This window comes from Vombatus ursinus, unplaced genomic scaffold (assembly GCF_900497805.2).
Source record: "Vombatus ursinus unplaced genomic scaffold, bare-nosed wombat genome assembly UNPS02005286.1, whole genome shotgun sequence".
In the NCBI taxonomy this organism is placed as follows: Eukaryota; Metazoa; Chordata; class Mammalia; order Diprotodontia; family Vombatidae; genus Vombatus; species Vombatus ursinus.
Window position 1 is genome coordinate 15,353,821 of NW_020945064.1, and position 21,123 is coordinate 15,374,943.

A 21,123-nucleotide genomic window follows, 5' to 3' on the forward strand; every position below is an offset into this window, starting at 1 on the left:
AACCCTCCCCCAATTAAATTTTAATAACCACCTGGTTGGGGGCAGCTAGGTAGCGTAGTGGATAGAGCTCCAGTCAGGAGGACCCGAGTTCAAGTGCAGACTCAGACACTTGACACTTACTAGATGTGTGACCCAGGGCAAGTCACTCAACCCCAACTGCCTCACCAAAAAGAAAAAAAATTAATAACCATCCAGTTAGTACTCAGAGTGTCTTTTTTTAATTAAATATTTTTTCAATGAACAAAAATCGATTTTGTCCTCCCCCTAGCACACCTCCACTACTGAAAAGTGGGGGAAAAAAACCTACAAAAGGTGTGCTTAGTCAAGCAGAATAACTCCCACACTGGACATGTAAAAAATGCATATTTCTCATACTTTAACCCTGAGTCCATCACTTCTGCCAGAAGTGATGTCATATCATAGCCCTTTGGAACCATAGTTGATCATTACCTTGATCTGAGTTCAAGGCTTTCAAAGTTGCTTGATTTTACAATGTTATTACTGTATAATCTGTTCTTGTTCTGCTAACTTCACTCTTTATCAGTTCATATAAGTCTTTCCAGGTTTCACCAAAACCATCCCTTTTAGCACTTCTTATAGTACAATATTCCATTCCATTCATTTATCATAATTTGTTCAGTCATTTCCAAATTAATAGGCATCTCTTCCTCCCCTCCCCCCACTTAGTTTTCAGTGTTCTGATACTACAGAAAGAGCTGCTATAAATATTTTTTGTATATATGGGGGTCCTTTTTATCTTTCTTTGATCTTATTGGGGTTTAGGCCTAATAATGGTATAGCTAGGTCAAAAGGTATGCATAGTTTACTATCTTTTGTGGATTAGTTCCAAACTGCTTTCCAGAGTATAACAATTCATAGCTCTACCAAAAAGAACATTAATATACCTGTTTTCCTGCAGCCCCTCCAATATTTGTCATTTTCCTTTTTTGTCAATTTCCCCAATATTCAGAGTGTTTTTGGTTAAAATGCCCATGTGGTTTGGAATAAAATCTTTCATTATATAATTTGTCATCTGTTAAAGAGTATTATAATTCTACACTGTAGTCTACATCTCTGGATATATTTGTCAAATCAGAGGTTTAATGCAGTAGCTATTACATATTTTAAATTATAAATTATTACAATTTTCATCTTCTGATTTTTAATTTTTTTGAACATAAGACATTTCTAAAATATCCAGACAGTGCATTGATATTTATATATTAACGACACCAAATTTTACTTTTTACACCTTTACTTTAAAAGCTCAATTCTGAAATCAAATATATTTAAAGTATAATCTATAATAATTTACTAATCATCACTTAAATAATTAAACTAGTTGTGGCAGTAAAAAACTTTTTAAAAAACCTCAAAATTGTTAAACAGCAATATATAAATTAATTAAAAATAAAATTGCTATGTTTTTATGTCTACCATTATTTTACAAATAAATACAGGCTTTATGAGCTATTATTTCGGGTCTTTTCAATCTACTAATGTGTATTACAAAGGGAAAAAACTTCAAGAAGTTTTGTCCTACTTTTGCTACTCAGAATTACACTGAATCACAGATTATCAGAGTTCACAGAATCACAGAATTTGAGAGATGGAAGAGACCCAAGCAGCTATCTAGTACCACTCATAGTTAAGATGGAAGTATCTTCATCTAGAACCAAATAAAAGCTGTTATGTATAATCACTAAGTCTCCATTTAAAGATCACTGGTAATTAGGAATCCATCTTACTCTTTCCTTCCTGGATTTAGAATTGGGGACTTCAGTTCAAATTAGTTTCAAATGGGAGCTATACTAAATGTATGACTGAGCAAATCACAACCTACTTATCTTCAATTTCCCCATATGCAAAACTGTGATAATATCTGTACATCTCAGGTTCTGCAAGGAAAACACTTTGTAAATGTAAAAATCATTATGGAACTATTAGTTGTTACTATTCAGCACTTAAATACACCTTTAAGAACTCATGATTTGTTTACCTATACTCCTCCATCTACACAGATTGGAACCTTAATACATAGTTGATTTTTGTTGAAGCCAAAAAAAAAGTATCCATCTTCAGCAAACAGGATAACGAACCTCTCTGAATTTACTTAGGTTAACTGATCAGACGACAAGCATACAGTCCCTGCAGTGGACCTATACACAACCAATCAATAAGCATTTATTAACAGCCACAGACCCTACCTCTAGGCACATACATGTAGGATGAAAACAAATACAAATTGATTTGGGAGAGGAAGGACTGCAGAGAGATCAAGAAGGATGAGAGCCAGGAGGAGATCACTGAATTTCATAATAAAGATACTGTCCTTGGAGAAAGTGGTTTTAGTGCAGTGATGAGGGTGGAAAGATTGCAAAAATTTAGAAGGTGAGTTGGAGGTGAGAATGTGAAGGCAGTTAAGTGTGGACGGTTTTACCCAAGCTGAATTTCAATATGAAAGAGGAGATAAAAGATGAATTAACTTGAGGAATTAAGTACAAGTTAAAGTTTTTTTTTAAGGAAGAAGGATGAGGGGAAATCTGGGCATATTTCTAAGGATCACAGAATATGGAGAAACTGAAAATTCAGCTGAGGGAAGGGATGACTGAAGTTCCTAGAGGACATGTGAGTAGATGGGATCAAGGGTACAGACAGAAGGACTAGTATTGGAGGACAAAAAGAAAGATCACCTTATACTCTGAGATTAGAAAACAGGAGAAGTTTGGAGATGATGCTGAAATGATTTTAAGTGTGAAACTGAGAAAAAGGAGCTCAAGGGAGGCAGTCTCAACTTTTTTCAGTGAAGATGTATGAGTGAACATCCTCTGCTAAAACGCTGGAAGAAAAGAGTATGAAGTGAGAAGAGAAAGTTTATAACAACTGCTATGTGGAGTACAATAGGCAATCAATCAGGGAAGAGTAAAAAGCTTTGATGTGAAGCAGCGAGGGAAGGGGCAGCTAGGACCTGGAGTCAGGAGGACCCAAGTTCAAATTCGGCCTCAGACCAGACACTCAACACTTACTAGCTGTGTGACCCTGGGCAAGTCACTTAACCCCAACTGCCTTAAAAAAATTTTTTTAAAATTAGGTTATTTAGTGTCCAAATAATTTTTAATCTGTTTCCATGGTCCTCTATTAAAGATAATTTTTTATTGCATTATGATCCGAATAGAAGGCATTTAATATTTCTGCAGTAAATAAACTTTTTATGCCCTAATATATGGTCAATTTTTGTAAAGGGTATTGTTGAGAAAAAAAGTTTATTCTTTTCTGTTCCCAATCAATCCTCACCAGATATCTATCAGATCTAGCTTATCTCAGATTCTACTCATCGCCTTGACTTATTTATTTTTTGGGTTAGATTTAATCTAGTTCTGAGAGGAGAAGGTTAAAGTCCCTCACTATTAACAGTTTTGCTATCCATTGCCATCGGTAATTAATTTAGCTTTTCCTTTAAAATTTTGGATACTATAGCATTTGGTGTATATAGATTTGGTAGTGATATTAATTATCTATAGCACCATTTATCATAATATAGTTTCCTTGTTTATATCTTTTTAATTAAATCTATTTTGACTTTAACTTTGAGATCATGACTGGTACTCCTGTTTTTTTTCCACATGAACTGAAGCACAAATTCTACTCCAACTCTTTATTTTCACTCTATGTGTATCTCTTGTTTTTAAATATGTTTCCTGTAAACAATCTATTATTGAATTCTGGTTTTCAATCCATTCTGCTATCCATTTCCATTTTATGGGTGAGTTCATTACATTCACATTCAAAGCTATAATTAATTACTAGTTGTGTATTTCCTTTCATTTTATTTTTTTCATCTATAGTTATCCTCTCCCTCCCTTCTTATTGGATCATTCCTAAACTAGACTTCAAACCACTGCCTCCCTAATCCACACCTCTTCTGAAAATCCCTTCCTTATACTCCCATTACTTAATTTACCCACCCTTCTAAGAGCCCTTCCCTTATCCTCTCCTTTGGCCATCCTGTTTCTCTGCAAGTTAAGAAGACTTTTATGCCTTTCTAGATGTATATGTTATTCCTTCTTTAACCCAGTTCCGATGAGAATAAAGTTCTAGCACTACTAGCCCTCTACCCATTTCTGCCTCCACTGTAACAGTTCTTCTATTCACACCTCATTTGTGTGATATAATTGCTCTATTGTGCCTCTCCCTACACAATTTTATTTTTTAGGATCATCCCATCATACTCTACTCAACCCTAAGCCTTCTATTTATGTATGTTCTTTTGAACAACCCAAGTAAGGATAACATTCTCAAGAGTTACAGATAACATTTTCCCATAAGAAAGAAATATTTTGACCTTATTAAATTCTTTGTAATTGGTTTTTAATGTTTACTTTATTATATTTCTCCTGAATCTAGTAGGTCAAATTTTCCAATCAGTTCTGGTCTTTTCTTCCACAAATGCCTGCAAGTCCTTTAGTTCATTAAATATCCATTTTTCCCACATTCAGGGCTACACAAAGCTTTGTTGGATAAGTTATTCTTGGTTGCAAGTCCTGCTCCTTTGCTCTTCAGAATATAATGTTCCCGTAAGGGAGGGAAAGTGCATTCCACAGATGGGAGAAGGAAGCTCTGTTTTAAAGGCACAGAGGTGGAAGATGGAATATCATTTAAGGGAAATAGCTAAGGAACTCCTTTTGCTAGAGTGTTAAGGGGAGTGATAACGAAATAAAACTGGAAAGGTACACTGGTAGGTACAAACCATATTTTGAACACTTTAAATGCCAGTTGGAGAATTCTCTATTTCACAGGTATCTCACAGGTTACCTGATAGGTAAGAGGGGAGCTTTGGTCTTTTAACGAAGAAACTGCTAAATCTTGTGTTATCCTGAATGTAGCTCCAAGGTATTTTTTTTCTAATTGCTTGGAGTATTTTCTCCTTGACCTGGAAGCTTCAAAACTTAACTATGATATCCCTGTGAGTTTTCATTTGGGGAACTCTTTCAGGTGGTGATTGGTGGATTTTTTCTATTTCTACTTTGCTCTCTCATTCTAAAACTTCAGGACAACCTTCCTTAATAATTTGTTGAATTATAATGTCTGTACTCTTTTACTGATCATAACTTCCAGGTAGTCCAACAATTCTTTTATTGTCTCCCCTGAATCTGTTCTCTAGGTCAGTTGTTTTTCTAAAGAGATGTTTTACATTCTCTTCATTTTTAGTATTTCTTTATTTTATTTTTTAAATAATTTTATTTATTTATTTTTAGCTTTCAACATTCACTTCCATAAGATTTTGAGTTCCAAATTTTCTCCCTATCTTTCCTCTCTCCTCACCCCAAGAGGATATATAAATAGATATAGGCTCAACATATACATTTACATTAAACCTATTTTCACATTAGTCATATTGTAAAGAAGAATTAGAACCAATGAGAGAAACTACAAGAAAGAAGAAATCAAAAAAAAAAAACACAAAAAAAAAAGAAAAGAAAAAAAAAAAGGAAAGCAAATAATATGCTTTGATCTGCATTCAGACTCCATAGTTCTTTTTCTGGATGTGGACAGCATTTTCTATCATGAGTCTTTTGGAGTTATCTTAGATCCTTGCATTGCTAAGAAAAGACAAGTCTATCAAAGTTAGTCATCACATAATGTGACTGTTACTGTGTACAATATTCTCCTGGATCTGCTCACGTCACTCAGCATCAGTTCACACAAGTCCTTCCAGGTTTTTCTGAAGTCTGCCTGCTCATCATTTCTTTTTTTTTTTAATAAATTCATTTCTTTTTAATTTTCAACATTCACTTCCATAAGCTTTTGAGTTTTAAATTTTCTCCTCCTCCCTCCCTACTTCCCTCCTCAAGATGGCATGTAATCTAATATAGGCTCTACACATACATTCCTATTAAACATTTTCACATTAGTCATGTTGTAAAGAAAATTAGAACAGGAGGAACCATAAGAAAGAAGAAACAAAACGGAAAAAAAAAACAAACAGTAAATAGTATGCTTCCCTCCTAATCTTGGTTGCATTGGCTTTGTTTGTGTAAAAGCTTTTCAATTTAATGTAATCAAAATTATCAATTTTGCATTTCATAATGCTCTCTCTCTCGTTTGATCATAATTTCTTCTGTTCTCCATAAATCTTTCAGGTAAACTATTCCGTGCTCTTCCAGTTTGCCTATAGTATCAGCCTTTATATCTAAACCATGTACCCATTTTGATTTTATTTAGTATATGGTATATGATGTTGGTCTATGCCTAGTTTCTGCCATACTCTTTTCCAGTTTTCTCAGTAGTTTTTGTTAAATAGTGAGTTCTTATCCCAGAAGCTGGAATCTTTGGGTATATCAAGCAGTAGATTACTATAGTCACTGATTACTTCGTCTTGTCGATCAAATCTATTCCACTGATCCACCACTCTATTTCTTAGCCAGTACCAAGTAATTTTGATGACTCCTGATTTATAATACAATTTAAGATCTGCTATGGCTAGGCCACCCTTCCCTTACATTTCTTTTCATTAATTTCTTTGATATTCTGGACCTTTTGTTCTTCCAGATGAATTTTTTAATTTTTTCTAGCTCTATAAAATAATTTTTTGGTAGTTTGATTGGCATGGCACTGAATAAGTAAATTAATTTTGGTAGAATGTTTTAGTATTTCCTGGTGTCTTATAAAGTCAGTTTCCTATTGCCCAATTCTGATTTTTCTTCTGTAAGTTTTTGCATCTCTTTTTCCAATTGGTTGGCTTTGTTTTTTCATAATTTTTTTGCATTACTCTTATTTTTTCCCCCTCAATTTCTCTTATTTGATTTTTAAAGTCCCTTTTAAGTTCTTTTAAAAGCTCTTTTTGGGCTTGTGATCATTCTGTTTTTCCTTTGAGATAGAAGTAGTTGTTTTAATTTCACCATCTTCTTCTGAGTTTGAACCCACATCTTCTCTATCACCATAGCTATCCATGGTTGTATTCTTTGGTTATTCATTTTATTTATATATTTTTTAAATTTTTTAGCAGCTTATTTCTCGTCTGTTAATTTTGTGTTAAGGTCAGGCTCATGTTAAAGTTGGGCTCTAGTCCCAAAGTGTGGGGGATAATACCTCAGGCTTCAGTTTTATTGTGATGTTGTTTTCTGAACTCTGTCTGGAGGTCTGACTTCAGATAAACCTTTCTGTCCCTGAGCGACAACCAGGGCAGCCCCCAGCAAAGCCATTACAGCAAATGCTCTTACTTCTTGTGGTCCCTCCTGAGAGTACAAGCTTTAGCTCACCCCATCCCCTGCAACCAGAACTAGGGATTCCATTCTTTTGCAAGTGCTCACAGCCAGTAGAGGCCCCACCCCCCCATGCCATGTGCTCACCCTTCGTCGCCTACAGCCACAGCCCAGGACTGCATTTGGTCAATACACCTGGGCCCAGCTTCCAGAGACAGCAGAGAGCCCTGCAATCTTCTCCATCAGTTGTCCAACCCCAAAAATGTCCACGAAGTGGGAGTTCCTGAAGCTGGGGCTGCCACCTAACACAGTTGCCCCAGGGTTTTGTTTATTGATTTAGAGGTATCTCCCAAGGTAACTGCATTTCAATCAAGTCAAACCACCAAACCAAACTTTCCTAAAGTCCTCCTAAGTTGTCTTAGGTGGACAACTGCTTTATCCCGAGTTTTAATGATTTCTGACACTCAAAATTCACTTTGAGGTGTTATATTATCTTTGGGGAAATTTAGAAGAGCCAGATAATTTCCTGCCTTATTCTGCCATCTTCCTAGAATCCTCTGTAGAACTGGAAACAAAGTAGGTGCTTATCTTTTGGGAAATGGTTGAAAAAAATGAGGGTATGCAACTATATTGGCATATTATTATGCCACAAGAAAAACAGGGCAGGTTTAGTTAAACTTGGAAGGACTTATATGAAATGACTGAAAGTGACGATGCCAAACTTCATGTTAAACTAAACATGTTGAAGGAAAAAAACTCTGAAAAACTTAATACTCAGCAGCCAGTTGGTGAAGTATATAGTACACTGGGACCTAGAGTTGGGAAGACTTGATTTCAAATTTGGTCTAGTACATTTATTAGCAATGTGACCCTAGGCAAGTCACATAACCTCTGTCTACCTCCATTTCGGGGACTATAGTAGTCTTTCCAGGGTTATTGTGAGGGTTAAGTGACATCATGTTTGTAAAGTACTTAACACAGTGCTGGCATATACTAGGTCCTTAATAAATACTTATTTCCTTCCTCCTCTCCTGCCTCAGATCAATGCAACGACTCATTACGACCCTGAAACTAAAGATAAAGCATACCTCCCTTCTCTGGGCAGAGAATAATGATGGATTATAGGAACAGAATATGACATACATTTACAGACATGATCAATATATAGATTTGTTTTTTACTCTATAGATTTGTTACAAGGGAGGACTTTTGAGAATGGAGGCAATAGTTGTTGGTAGGATCACGGGACAGTGATGTTAGAAAGGAAAAAAGTGCCAATGAAATATCAAATTTAATACCTTTTTCAAGTGAAATCTAAAAGTTTCATATAAATCCTCTATTTTCTCTTCTTTGTAAATGGAAATCTTAATGCTTGCTGAAAATTAACAAGTTTGTTAAAAAAATTTTTTTTAAATTATACAATCATGGAATTAAAGCAACCTTATCAGTCCCTAGGTAATGACTGTTCTACAAATAATAAATATTCTACAAACTACTTCAGCTGATTATTCTTACTTCTTATATACCTAAATTTTGCCTCATTCAATCAAAACTCATTTTTTAAATTGCTGGTCTCTGTGTAAATGAAGAACAATATGTCAATATTTTCTTTAAAGTATATTTAGGAACCGATTAGGCAGGTAATACACACAAGGAAATTATCACAGTAACCTAGTGTTTGATAAATCCCAAGATTTCAGCTACTGGGGCAAGAACTCCCTATAAAAAAAAACAAAACAACACAACACCAACTACTGGGAAAACAAGAAAGTAGGCTGGCAAAAACTAGGCATGGACTAACATCTCATACCATATATCAAGATAAGTTCAAAATGACAATGATTTAGACATAAAGAGTGATATCATAAGCAAATTAATGGTACATGGAAGAAATTTCTGAAAGATCTACAGATAGGGGAAGAGTTCATGCCTAAACAAAAGACAGATTCACAGAAGGTACATAAAATTAAAAAGTTTTTGCACAAGCAAAACCAATGCAGCTAAAATTAGATGAAAAGCCGGAAACTTGGAGGGGGGGAATGTCTTAGGAAAAGGTTTCCTTTCTTCCTTTTTTTTTTTTTTTTTTTTTGAGGCAATCAAGGTTAAGTGACTTGCCCAGGGTCACACAGCTAGCAAGTGTCTGTGGTAAAATTTGAACTCAGGTCCTCCTGACTCCAGGGCTAGTGCTATCCACTGTGCCACCTAGCTGCCCCAAAAGGTTTCATTTCTAAAATATATTGAGAATGGAGTTAAATTTTCAAGAATATGAGCCATTCTGCAATTGATAAATTGTCAAAGGATATGAATGAGCAATCTTCAGAAAATAAAAAATCCAAGCTATCAAGTCATATGGAAGAATGCTCTAAATCGCTAATAATTAGAGAAATGCAAATTAAAACAACTCTGAGGTATCACTTCCTACCCATCATATTGGCTAAGACAACAGAAAAGGAAAATGCCAAATGTTGGAAAGGATATAGGAAAATAGGCACACTAATGCACTATTAGTAGAGCTATGGATTGGTCCAGTCATTCTGGAGAGCAATTTGGAACTATGCCCAAAAAGCTATTAAGCTGTACATGTTTCTTGAACCAGCTATACCACTACCAGGTCTATACCCCAAAGAGATTAAAAAAAGAGAAAAAGGACTCCTACTTACAAAAAATGGGGCAGCTAGAGGGTGAAATAGATAGAATATCAGGCCTAGAGTAAGGAAGATTCATCTTTCTGAGTTCAAATCGGACCTCAGACACTTACTATCTGTGCAATCCTGGGCAAGTCACTTAACCCTCTTTGTCTCAGTTTCCTCATCTATAAAACGAGCTAGAGAAGGAAATGGCAAACCACTGCAGTATCTTTGCCAAGAAAACTCCAAAGGAGGTCATGAACAGTTGGGCACAACTGAAAAATGACTGAAACACAAAAATATCTGGAGCAACTCTTTTTGTGCTGGCCAAGAATTGGAAACTGAGGGGACGACCCATCAACTGAGGAGTGGCTGAACAAGTTGTGGTATATGATTGTGATGGAATACTTTTTTTTTTTTTTACTTTTGGTGAGGCATTCAGAGCTAAGTGACTTGCCACTTAACACACAGCTAGTAAGTGTCAAGTGTCTGAGTCCACATTTTAACTCGGGTCCTCCTGACTCCAAGGCCAGAGCTCTATCCATTGTACCACCTAGTGGCCCAATGGAATACTATTATGCTATAAGAAATGATGAAGAGGATGGTTTCAGAAAAACCTGGGAAGACTTGGATGATCTGATGCAGAATGAAGTGGGCATAATCAGGAGAACAACTGATACAGTAACAGCAATACTGTAAAGATAGATCAACTTTGAAAGATGAAGATACTTTGATTAACACAATGAACAACCACAATTCCAAGGACTCATGATGAAACATGCTATCCACCTCCAGCTAGAGAATTTGAAGTGCAGATTGAAGCATGTTTTCCTCTATCGCATTATTTGGGGGGGAGGGGTATGCAGAACATTGCTAATATGGAAATTTGTTTCATATATCTATACATATTTGTAATGGATACGATTTTTCCTGCCTTCTCAATAAGTTGGGGAGAGAAAAAAGAGAGGGAGAGGATTTGGAAATGAAAATAATTTTTTAAAAACTGAATTTAAAAAATCATTTTGATAACACTAGCAACCAAGACACAGTGTAGTTTTCATTCCTACAGATTAAATAAAATAAAATCACATTTCACACTGTGGTGAGGAACAAGTTATTCAACTAAAAAGGATTTGAAGGTAAATGGAAATTAACATTTTAATCTAGGAATTTTAGTGAAAGAATAATGTTATATTTGAAAAATTATAGGAATAAACATGCCTGTACTTCTTTCTTTTCTAACTAAATTTAATTAGGCAGAAATCTGCAAAGAAAAAGTCTAAACAAAACTGCAAGGTATCATTACACAAATTCTAAAAAGTTACATCTACCTATAGCTCACTTTCAAATGACAAAATATAATACAAAAAAATGAAGTCACCCTATGTCATATAAACTTGGAATGGAAGCTTTATAGAATCATAGTACTTCAAGACTCAAACATTAAAGACAATGAGAAATAGTTTTTCTCCTAAAGTGCCTCTGAAGCTTCTACAAATGGGCTGTTACCTATTATTCATGTGCATGCCATATACTGGCACAAATGATCTCTTTCAACAGGTGGAATTCCTATAACCAAAAGCCTTGGAAAACTTTAAATGGAGAAAGAACAGGAGAAATTGAGCTATAAGTTGGAAATATGAACCCATGAATAATCTAACAACAGCTGCAAGATTAAAAACAAACAACTGTAGGTTGACTAGGGCATGGTATACATATAGGATATATACAAAGATAAACTGAGCACTCCAAAGTATAACTGCAATATCTTAGAACACAATATTTCTAGGAAAGGCAAAGAAAACCCTAGGAGACCACGACAGTGTCACAGGAAATAATTATAATTTATTTGAATTACAGCTATATTCTGTTTTTTGAGATTAGCAGCTAATATTTTTTTTTTCCTATAAACTTGGTAACATCTCAAAAAACAATCCAAGTCCTAGTACAAAATAAAGATTAACTGGAAATTTTGAAGAGGGAGGTGGAGGAAAGAAGAAAAACTTTTTTAAGGAAGCATTTAATTGAGTCCAAACCACCATTTTTAAGTAAATAGCATCCCAAAACTCTTAGTGCTAAGTCTAGTGGAAAGACAGTGCAAAAGTCTTAGTGCTAAGGCTTTTGGAACCACTGTATCTTATATTTCCAAGCCCAGTATACACAAGTGTTCACTTTCTTTCATCCTAAATTATATTATCAGGTTTTTTTTTTCTTCCTCATACTCAGGATTCCAACTGTTTTTTTCTTACTTTCCAAATGATCTTTATTAGTAATTTTACCCTGAAGCCCCAGTTTTGAACCAAATCTGTCCCTTCCTTCTTACCAAGCAGTTAGGAGAGATTTAGCTTTATTCTATCTTGGTATGAAGTGAAACAAGACACATATCATGTTAAAATTAAAGATGGAAGGCGGCGGGGGGGAAGAGGGAGATGGTTTCTTTACAAGAGGTTCAAGGAGAAAAGAGAAATTTAAAATGCCAATAAGGAAAACTTGAAGTGGAAGTAAAAAATAATTTCAATTTACTTTACAATAAGACTATTCCACGAAACCAGAATAATACAGTTTAATAATAAAACATCTTTTAAACCACAAATCAAACAAGACAGAAAGGTGAAAAATGACATTTTTAAAACAGCTGGGATACTGCTAGACATATATCCCAAGGAGATTAAAGACAGGAATAAAGGAGATAAAATAAAGAAGCACCCATATATACAAAAATATAGTAGTTCTTTTTTTTGAGGGGGGGCCCTAGGCAATGACTTGGCCAGGGTCATACAGCTAACGTCAAGTATGAGGCCCGATTTGAACTCAGGTACTCCAGGGCCAGTGCTCTATCCACTGCTCTACCTAGTTGCCCTTCCCCCCCCTTTCCTTTTGAGCAAAGAACTGGAAGTCAAGGGGGTGCCCATCAAGTGTTGAACTTGCTGAACAAATTACAGTATATGAATATAGTGGAATATTACTGTACCTTAAAAAATGACAAAAGGACTAAGTTTCTAAACAAACTTGTAAGACTTACATGGACTAATACAGAGTAAAATGAAGATAGCAAGAACAATTTACAGATATAATAACAACAACATTGTAAAGAAAAATAACATTGAAAGTCTTTATAACTCTGATCAATGCAAAGCTCAACCTAGATTCCAGGGGACTACTGATGGAGCTTACTATCCACCACCTGACAGAGAGGTCAGAGACTCCAACTGAAAAATGAGGGATATATTTTTGAACATTGTGAGGGATTGTCTGATGTTGGCTACGTTCCACGTGGGGGTTGTGGCAAGATGGGGCAGGGACAAGATATTAGGAAGTAACTGGAGATTACGCTCCCGAGGCAGGGGGCTGTGCCATGTGGAGTTGTGGTGAACTGGGATAGGAACTGGATACGGAGAAGTAACCAGAGCTCATGCTCCCGAGGCAGGGGGCTGTGCCACGTGGGAGTGGGACGGCAGAGAACGAGCTCCCTTTGTCTAGTTCTCTCCCTAGGTGCAGCGCTAACCCTAGACGTCTCCTTCCGGTATCCGGGCCTAGCCTCTTGTGTCACGTCCTCTCCCTAGGTGCAGCGCTAACCCCAGACATCTCTTTCTGGTATCTAGGCCTAGCTTCCTTTGTCACGTCCTCTCCCTTGGTGCAGCGCTAACCCCAGATGCCTCCTTCCGGTATCTAGGCCTAGCTTCCTTTGTCACGTCCTCTCCCTTGGTGCAGTGCTAACCCCAGACATCCCCTTCCGATATCTGATCCTACAATCAATGACTAGTAGGCGGGCTGAGGAGGAGGGGCTAAGTAGGTACTTAAGGGACAGTAGTGGTCGGAGCTCGCTCTCTCTTTGCTCCTGCTCTCTTGCTCTTGCTTTCCTGCTTGGCCTTGCTGTGATGGCCTCTGAATAAAGTTCGAGTGCTTGCACCTCCCGATAGGCTTGTCTCTATGTTTATCCGGGTGGGCTCCGAAGACTGGTAAGTATGACCTTGGCAGCCTGCTCCTGTTAGAAGGAGAGTGCACGGCACGACCGGAACAGAACATAGCCAATGTAGGAATTTGTTTTGCTTGATCGGGCACATACACTTCAAGAGTTTTTTTTTGTTTGTTTGTTTTTTTTGTTTTAAGAGTTTTTGTGTTTCTTCCTCTTTCCCCCCACTCAAATTGAGGATGGGGTGATAGTGAAAGGGTTTTCACCTCCCTCCAAAAAAAAAAAGAGGGTTGAAGTATTTTTAAAGAATGCAGTCAGTCAATAAACACTAATTAAGTGCCCACTATGTGTCAGGCACTATGCTAAGACCCAGGGATACAAAAAGAGGCAAAAGAAAATCCCTGCCTTCAGAGAGCTTACATTCTGATGAACGATGGTATGGAAATGTTTATTGTAGCTGGTGTTTATTAAAGTCAGAATAAAAAAATTAAAATACAAACAGAAGGAACTGTAAAAACTAAACTAAAAATTAATAATTATAACAATCAGCTTGGCTCCAAATAACAGAGGAGAAAATGCACCTCCTTTTCTTCCTTGCAGAAGTAAGGGTCTATGGATGTGGATATTGAATATAAATGTCAGATTCAACTGATGCACTGGTTAGTTTTGCTGCTGCAGCAACTGTAGTACCAGGAGTTTTCATTACCTAGAGATAGAAAGTAACTGAACAGCTATTCTAGAAGATTACAGGGACCCCTGTGGTAGCCTGTGTATATAGTGATCAGCTGCCATTTGGCAACTCCACTGCCCACTACCCAGTTCTGGGTCATATTTCCAGGGCAGAGAGGGGTGCCTGTAGTCACAAGGGAGAAGGGGCCCTACCTAGTTAAGGACCAGAGCTCAGACTAGGAAAGCATTCCGGATCACACCACCTTGGAAGCAATGAAAACTTAAAGACCTCCAGAACTAGATATGAAAATAGCAGAGAAAAAAAGCCTAATGCTCAGAACATTCGTCACTTGCACCCCAAGGAGAAGCAAAGCTCAAGTCCAAAGTCAAGAAATAGGCTAGAAAAATAAGCAAGCAACAAAAAAGAACCTGACCATAAAATGCTACTATTGGTGATAGGAAAGATCAAGATAGAAACTCAGGAAAACAATGCCATGAAAATATCTATAAGCATAGCCTTTAAAAAAAAATTGCAGATTGGGCACAAGCCCAAGAAGAATTCCTAGAAGACTGTTTAAAAGAGAAACAAAAAGATTTTTAAAATCGAATTAAGAGTGGTAAAGGAAAATTGGGAAAAGAAATGAGAGCAATGCAAGAAAATTATGAAAAGAAAATGAATAGCTTTGTTAAAGAGGCACAAAAAAAATACCTAAGAAAATTATACCTGAAAAAACCAAAATTGTTCAAATGGCAAAAGAGGTCTTTGAAAAATATTTTTGGTCAAGTGGAAGCTAATGACTCCATGAGATATCAAGAAACAATAAAACAAAGTCAAGAGGATTTAAAAATAGAAGAAAAAGTGAAATATCTTACTGGAGGAAAAAAACTGACACGGAAAACAGATTTAAGGAGAATTTTTTTTCACCAAAAAAAAAAAAAAGGCTTTGATATCATATTTCAAGAAATTATAAAGGAAAGCTGGCCGGGTATCTTAGAACCAGAGGAGAAAACAGAAATTAGAAGACTCTACCAGTTACCTTCTGAAAGAGATCTCAAAATGAAAATTCCTAGGAAAACAGCGAAGTTCTAGAATTCTCATGTCAAGAAGAAAATATTGCAAGCATCCAATCATTCAAATACTGTGGACCCATATACACAAGAGTAGCAGCTACCAGGTTTAAGGAATGGAGGCCTTGGAATATGATATTCTAGACAGCAAAGGAAGTAGGATTATAATCAAGAACCTACCTAGCAAAACTGAATATAATCCTATGAAGGGGGAAATGTACATTTAACGAAATAGAGGACCTTCCAGGCATTTCTCACAAAAAGACCCAAATAGAATAGGAAATATAATAATCAAACACAAGACCAGAGAGATGCATAAAAAGGAAAACATGAGTGAGAAATAATGAGGAATTTAATAAGCTTAAACTGTTTACATTCCCAAATGGAAAGATGAAATGTGTCACTCCCCAAAATTTTATCATTAGGCCAGTTAGAGGGAGTCTACTCAGAGGACATGTGTGAGTTAATTATGCTAAGATGATCTAAAAAAAAAACATGGCAGGCTGAGAAAGACAGAGATACTGAGAAAAGAAGAAATTAAGAGGAAGAATAGAGAGAATTATCTCACATAAAAGAGGTATGCAAGGAAGAGCTGGAGGAGAAAATGGGTGGGGGAAGCAGGCAATGCTTGAATTTCATTCTAATCTGACCTGCTTTAAGAACGCAGAATACAAGAATACACAAATACACACACACACACACACACACACACACACACACACACACACACACACTCTCTCTCTCTCTCTCTCTCTCTCTCTCTCTCTCTCTCTCTCTCTCACCGGGTACCGGCCGAAATCCATCTTATCTAACAGGGAAATAGGAAGAGAAAAGGATAAGAGGTAAAAAAAAGGGGAGGATGATAAGAGGGGGGGCAAATTAAGGGAGGCTGTGGTCAATGCAAAACAGACTTTAAGAGGGACAAGGTTAAAAATGAGAGAGAAATGGAGAAACAAAAGAAAATAGCATGGAGAAAACTACTCAGTAATCGTAACTGTGAATGTGAAAGAGATAAATTCACCCTAAAATTGCCATTGACAGCAGAATGGATTATAATCCAACCATAGAATCCAACAGTATACTGTTTAGAAGAAACATACTTTAAACAGAAAGATATACACAGAGTTATAATAAGGGGCTGGAGCAGAATCAATTATGCTTCAGCTGAAGTAAAAAAGGTAGGGGTAGCAATCATGATCTCAGATAAAGTAAAAGCAAAAACAGACAAGATAAGCAGGAAAAGCACAACAACGAAAAAGATTCAATACTAGACAAATATGCACCAAATGGCAAAGCATCCAAATTCTGAAAGGAAAAGTTAAATGAGTTATAAGAGGAAATAGTAAAACTATACCAGTGTGAGAACCTCAATTTTCCCTGCTCAGAACTATATAAATCTAACCATAAAATGAAAAACAAAGATGTTTAAGGAGATGAATAGAATTTTAGAAAAGCTTGATATGATCCACCTCTAGAGAGAAATGGGAACAGAAAGGAATATATCTTTTGCTCAACCGTACATAGCACTTTCACAAAAATTAACCACATTTAGGGTATAAAAACCTCACATACAGAAACAGAAACATTAAATGTATCCCTTCCAGATGATGTGATTTCTAAAAAATTACATTCAATAAAAGGGCCTTGGAAGCACAGATTAAAAATCAATTAGATATTAAATAATCTAATCAGAATGAGTAGGTCAAAGAACAAATCAGAAAAAAATCAATAATTTCAGTAATGGTAATGACAATGAGACAAGGAATGCAGCTAAAGCAGTGCTTAGGGTTAAGTTTATATCTCTAAATGTTTATATAAATAAAACAGAGAAAGAGCAAGTTAATGAATTGAGCATGCAACTAAAGAAAAAATTGAAAAAGAACAAAGATTCCTCAATTAAACATCAAAGATTCATAAAAATTGATAATTAAAAAAAATCCACTGAACTAATAAATAAAACTTAGAGCTAGTTTTATGAAATCAATGAGATGGGTAATCGGTTAATTTGACTAAAAAAGAGAGAAAAACACAAATACCAGCATCAAAAATTAAAAAGATAAATAACGCACATACAAATTATTAAGAGCTATTTTGCCCAGTTATGTGACAATAAACCTGACAATCTAAATAAAATGGATGAATATTTTAAAAAATACAAACTGCCCAAGCTGAACAGAAGTAAAATACTTAAATAACCCTATCTTAGAAACAGAAATTGAACCAGCCATAAATGAACCCCCTAAGAAAAAAATCTTCAGAACCAGAAAGATTTACAAGTGAATACTACCAAACATTTGAACAATTAATGCCATTACTATAGAAACTGTTTGCAAAAATAATTAAGAGTCCTACACCAAATTCCTTCTATGACACAAATATGATTTTGTTACCTAAACCAGAAAGAACAAAAACAAAGAAAAAAGCCATTAAAGCAATATATCACAAAGATCATATACTATGACCAAGTGGGACTTAAACCAGGAATGCAGGGCTTGTTCATTATTAGGAAAACTGTAAGCGTAACTGGCCATGTCAATAACAAGAAAAACAAAAATGATATTATATCAATAGATGCAGAACAAGCTTGTGACAAAATATAACACCTGTTTCTTTTAAAAACAACAACAACAACAACAACAACACTAGGAAGTACAGAAATCAATGCAGCTTTTCCTAAAATGGTAAGTAGTATCTACCTTAAACAAAAAACAAGCATTATCTGTAATGGGGATAAACTAGAAGCTTTTCTAATAAGATGGGGGGGTGAAATAAGTATGTCAGCAATAACACAACTAGAAATCAAAGAAATAGGAAAGGGAACTACAGGTACAAAAATATTTATAGCAACTCTTTCTGTGGTGGCAAAGATTTGGAAATTGAGGGGATGACCATCAATTTGGGATTGGCTGAAAAATTTGTGGTATACAACTTTGATGGAATACTACTGTGCTGTAAGAAATGATGAAGGGGATGATTCCATAAAATCCTGAGAAAATTTACATCAACTGACACAGAATGAAGTGAGCAGAGCCAGGAGACCATTGCACAAAGTAACAGCAATATTGTAACAATGATCAATTGTGAAAGACTTAGCTCACTAATCAATACAATGATCCATGACAACTGCAAAGGACTCCTGATGAAAATATATTTTTTTCCACTTTCTTTATCTTGTCTTTTTGGGGGGGGGGGAGGGCAACATGACGAATATGGAAATATGTTCTGCATGACTTCAAATGTACAATAAGCATTGTTTTGCTTGCCTTAATGGCTGGGGGGAGGAGGCAGGAGGGAGAAAATTTGGAACTAAAGGGGGGCAGCTAGGTGGCGCAGTGGATAGAGCACCAGCCCTTAAGTCAGGAGGACCCGAGTTCAAATGCGGCCTCAGACCAAACACTTGACACTTACTAGCTGTGTGACCCTGGGCAAGTCACTTAACCCCAACTGCCTAAAACAAAACAAAGAAAAAATTTGGAACTAAAGATAATTTTTTTAAAATGTCATATACTTTGGTTTTTGTTGTTTGTTTGTTTGTTTTTAGGCAATTGGGGTTAAGTGACTTGCCCAGGGTCACACAGTTAGTAAGTGTCAAATGTTTGGTCTGAGGCCAGTAAAAATAATTTTTAAAAAGAAAATAACCTTAAATGATATACTTTAAAATAAAAGTTATACATAAGATTCATATAATCCTCATTTTCTCTATTTTGTATATGTTCATTTTATTTGGTATTTAATATCATAATGATGCTCTATTGCTTTAAGCTACACTTCAATACATCTTTTAATACAACATTCCTTCTCCCACTCTTGATTATTTAAGCTACACACTCTCTTCTGTTTTCTATTCCATTCGGTAACCCAAAAGAATTTTATTGTGATTAGTGCTTCAACAACTGGAAGTTATATCTAGAATTTCAGTGTTGATGAGTTTCTTCTACCAATTAATGTCTACTAAGGTTGGTTCAAAGATAGCATCAATTAAGTCGCTCAAAATGAAATATCAACATCTCACAACCTCATAAGAATTTGACCAGCATCAGGGAAACATGAAAACCTAAACCTAAACTTCAACCTAAACTTATTATCAATGCAAATCAAGAAACCACCATTGTATCTGCTTACTTTGGCCACACACTATCATTCAGTAGTTTTATTTCAGAGGCTTACATTAAAAATTAAGCAGCTGCAGAGTATTACCTTTTTAAATAATTAAAATTGTCTTAAAAGTGAAATAACTGCTATCTATAAATTATAAATAAAGCTGCCTCATAAGCAAATGAGTTGCTCATCACTGAAGGTCTTCAAACAAAATCTTTGTAACCATTTATGGGATGTTTTACAAGAGGATACTTCTTTTAGGTATGGATGGACTATAAATCTCTGAGGTCTCATTCAACGGCATGATTTTGCAATTCTACATAAAATAAAAAAAATTCTGTCATAATAACCTATCTAAACCAATTTCATACAGTTATGATCTATGAAAATATCTTTTATTCTTAGAGACAAAAATTGTGTTTTTCAATGCTGAGAATTACAATCATAAATATTCACTTTAAACAGACAACTTTCTCTTATTTCACTGGCTACTGAAAAAACACACGCTTTACAGGCTATTTTAAATTGGCTAGAACATTAGTTTCTTAGCGACAGTTATAATGTAATATTACTAAACAATTTGAACAGAAAATAAAATTTCATCCATCTCACCTAAAAAGCCTTAACTTTAAAACAATAACAATGCTTATACATATTTGTAATAAAAGTTATATAGAAACACATTTTTCTCCTTAGTTCACAATATCAAAACCCAAAAGTATACAAAATTCAAAGAACCTCAGAGAACGAAAAACTCATATTTTTAACACTTGCACCATCCTACCACACAAATATTACAGGGGGGAAGTTATGGCAATAAGCTTACATTCAATCTCCTAGAGAGCATAATTCTAAGAACCAAAAAGCATAACTTTATTTTACTAATTTGTAAACTTGAATATTTCAATTCAGTCCAATATAATAATTCAGCTGAATTATGACCCAAGGATAATTTTATAAGATATCTAAGAACACTTTTCCCATAAGCCTAGGAAAAACCTCAGAAGAGTCTAGGACATTCAAGCTTACTTGCCAATTTGTTTGCAATCATTCAGGTCAGCACTCATTCAAACACACTTCAAAAGCCTGATACCTTCACAACAGGATGTCCTCCAGTAGATGCTTTTACTGCACCACGGCTCCCTTCAGTTTCATAGTGGGCTCGATGATGGGTTTTAGGTTGTACTTCTATTTTCAGTTCACATTGTCCAAAATGAGTTGGTAAAGGCCAGTCTAGAGGAGGCAATGAGGATGTGCTACAAAGAAAACACAAAGGTGAGTATTGCTTTACCATTACCAAAAGAAAGAAATTATTTTGCCAATGCCAGCATTTCAAATTAACTGGTCTCAAACAAAGTATTTAAAAAATAAAAACTGTGTTAAGCAAAATCACTTATTTAAAATAACAAAAACTATAGTTGCCCTCCCATTTTCCAGCTGTTTTTTACTATTAGAAGAAAATGGCCAATTCTGACCTTTGAACAGCTTCTGAACTATAAATTTTTTAAAAAATAACACCCAAACCCTTCTCTGTACAAGTCTATCA

General features: G+C 35.5%; 1 protein-coding gene across 2 annotated transcripts in view; it reads right to left on the reverse strand.

The window, feature by feature from the left end:
- The window catches only part of NFATC3 (nuclear factor of activated T cells 3), a 180,051-nt gene that overhangs the window by 94,000 nt on the left and 64,928 nt on the right, over nucleotides 1-21,123 (reverse strand). For both annotated transcript variants that reach the window (XM_027846877.1, XM_027846879.1), the window contains exon 3: nucleotides 20,671-20,833. In XM_027846877.1, the coding sequence (XP_027702678.1) occupies nucleotides 20,671-20,833 (163 nt within the window). The remainder of the gene's footprint in view (nucleotides 1-20,670; nucleotides 20,834-21,123) is intronic.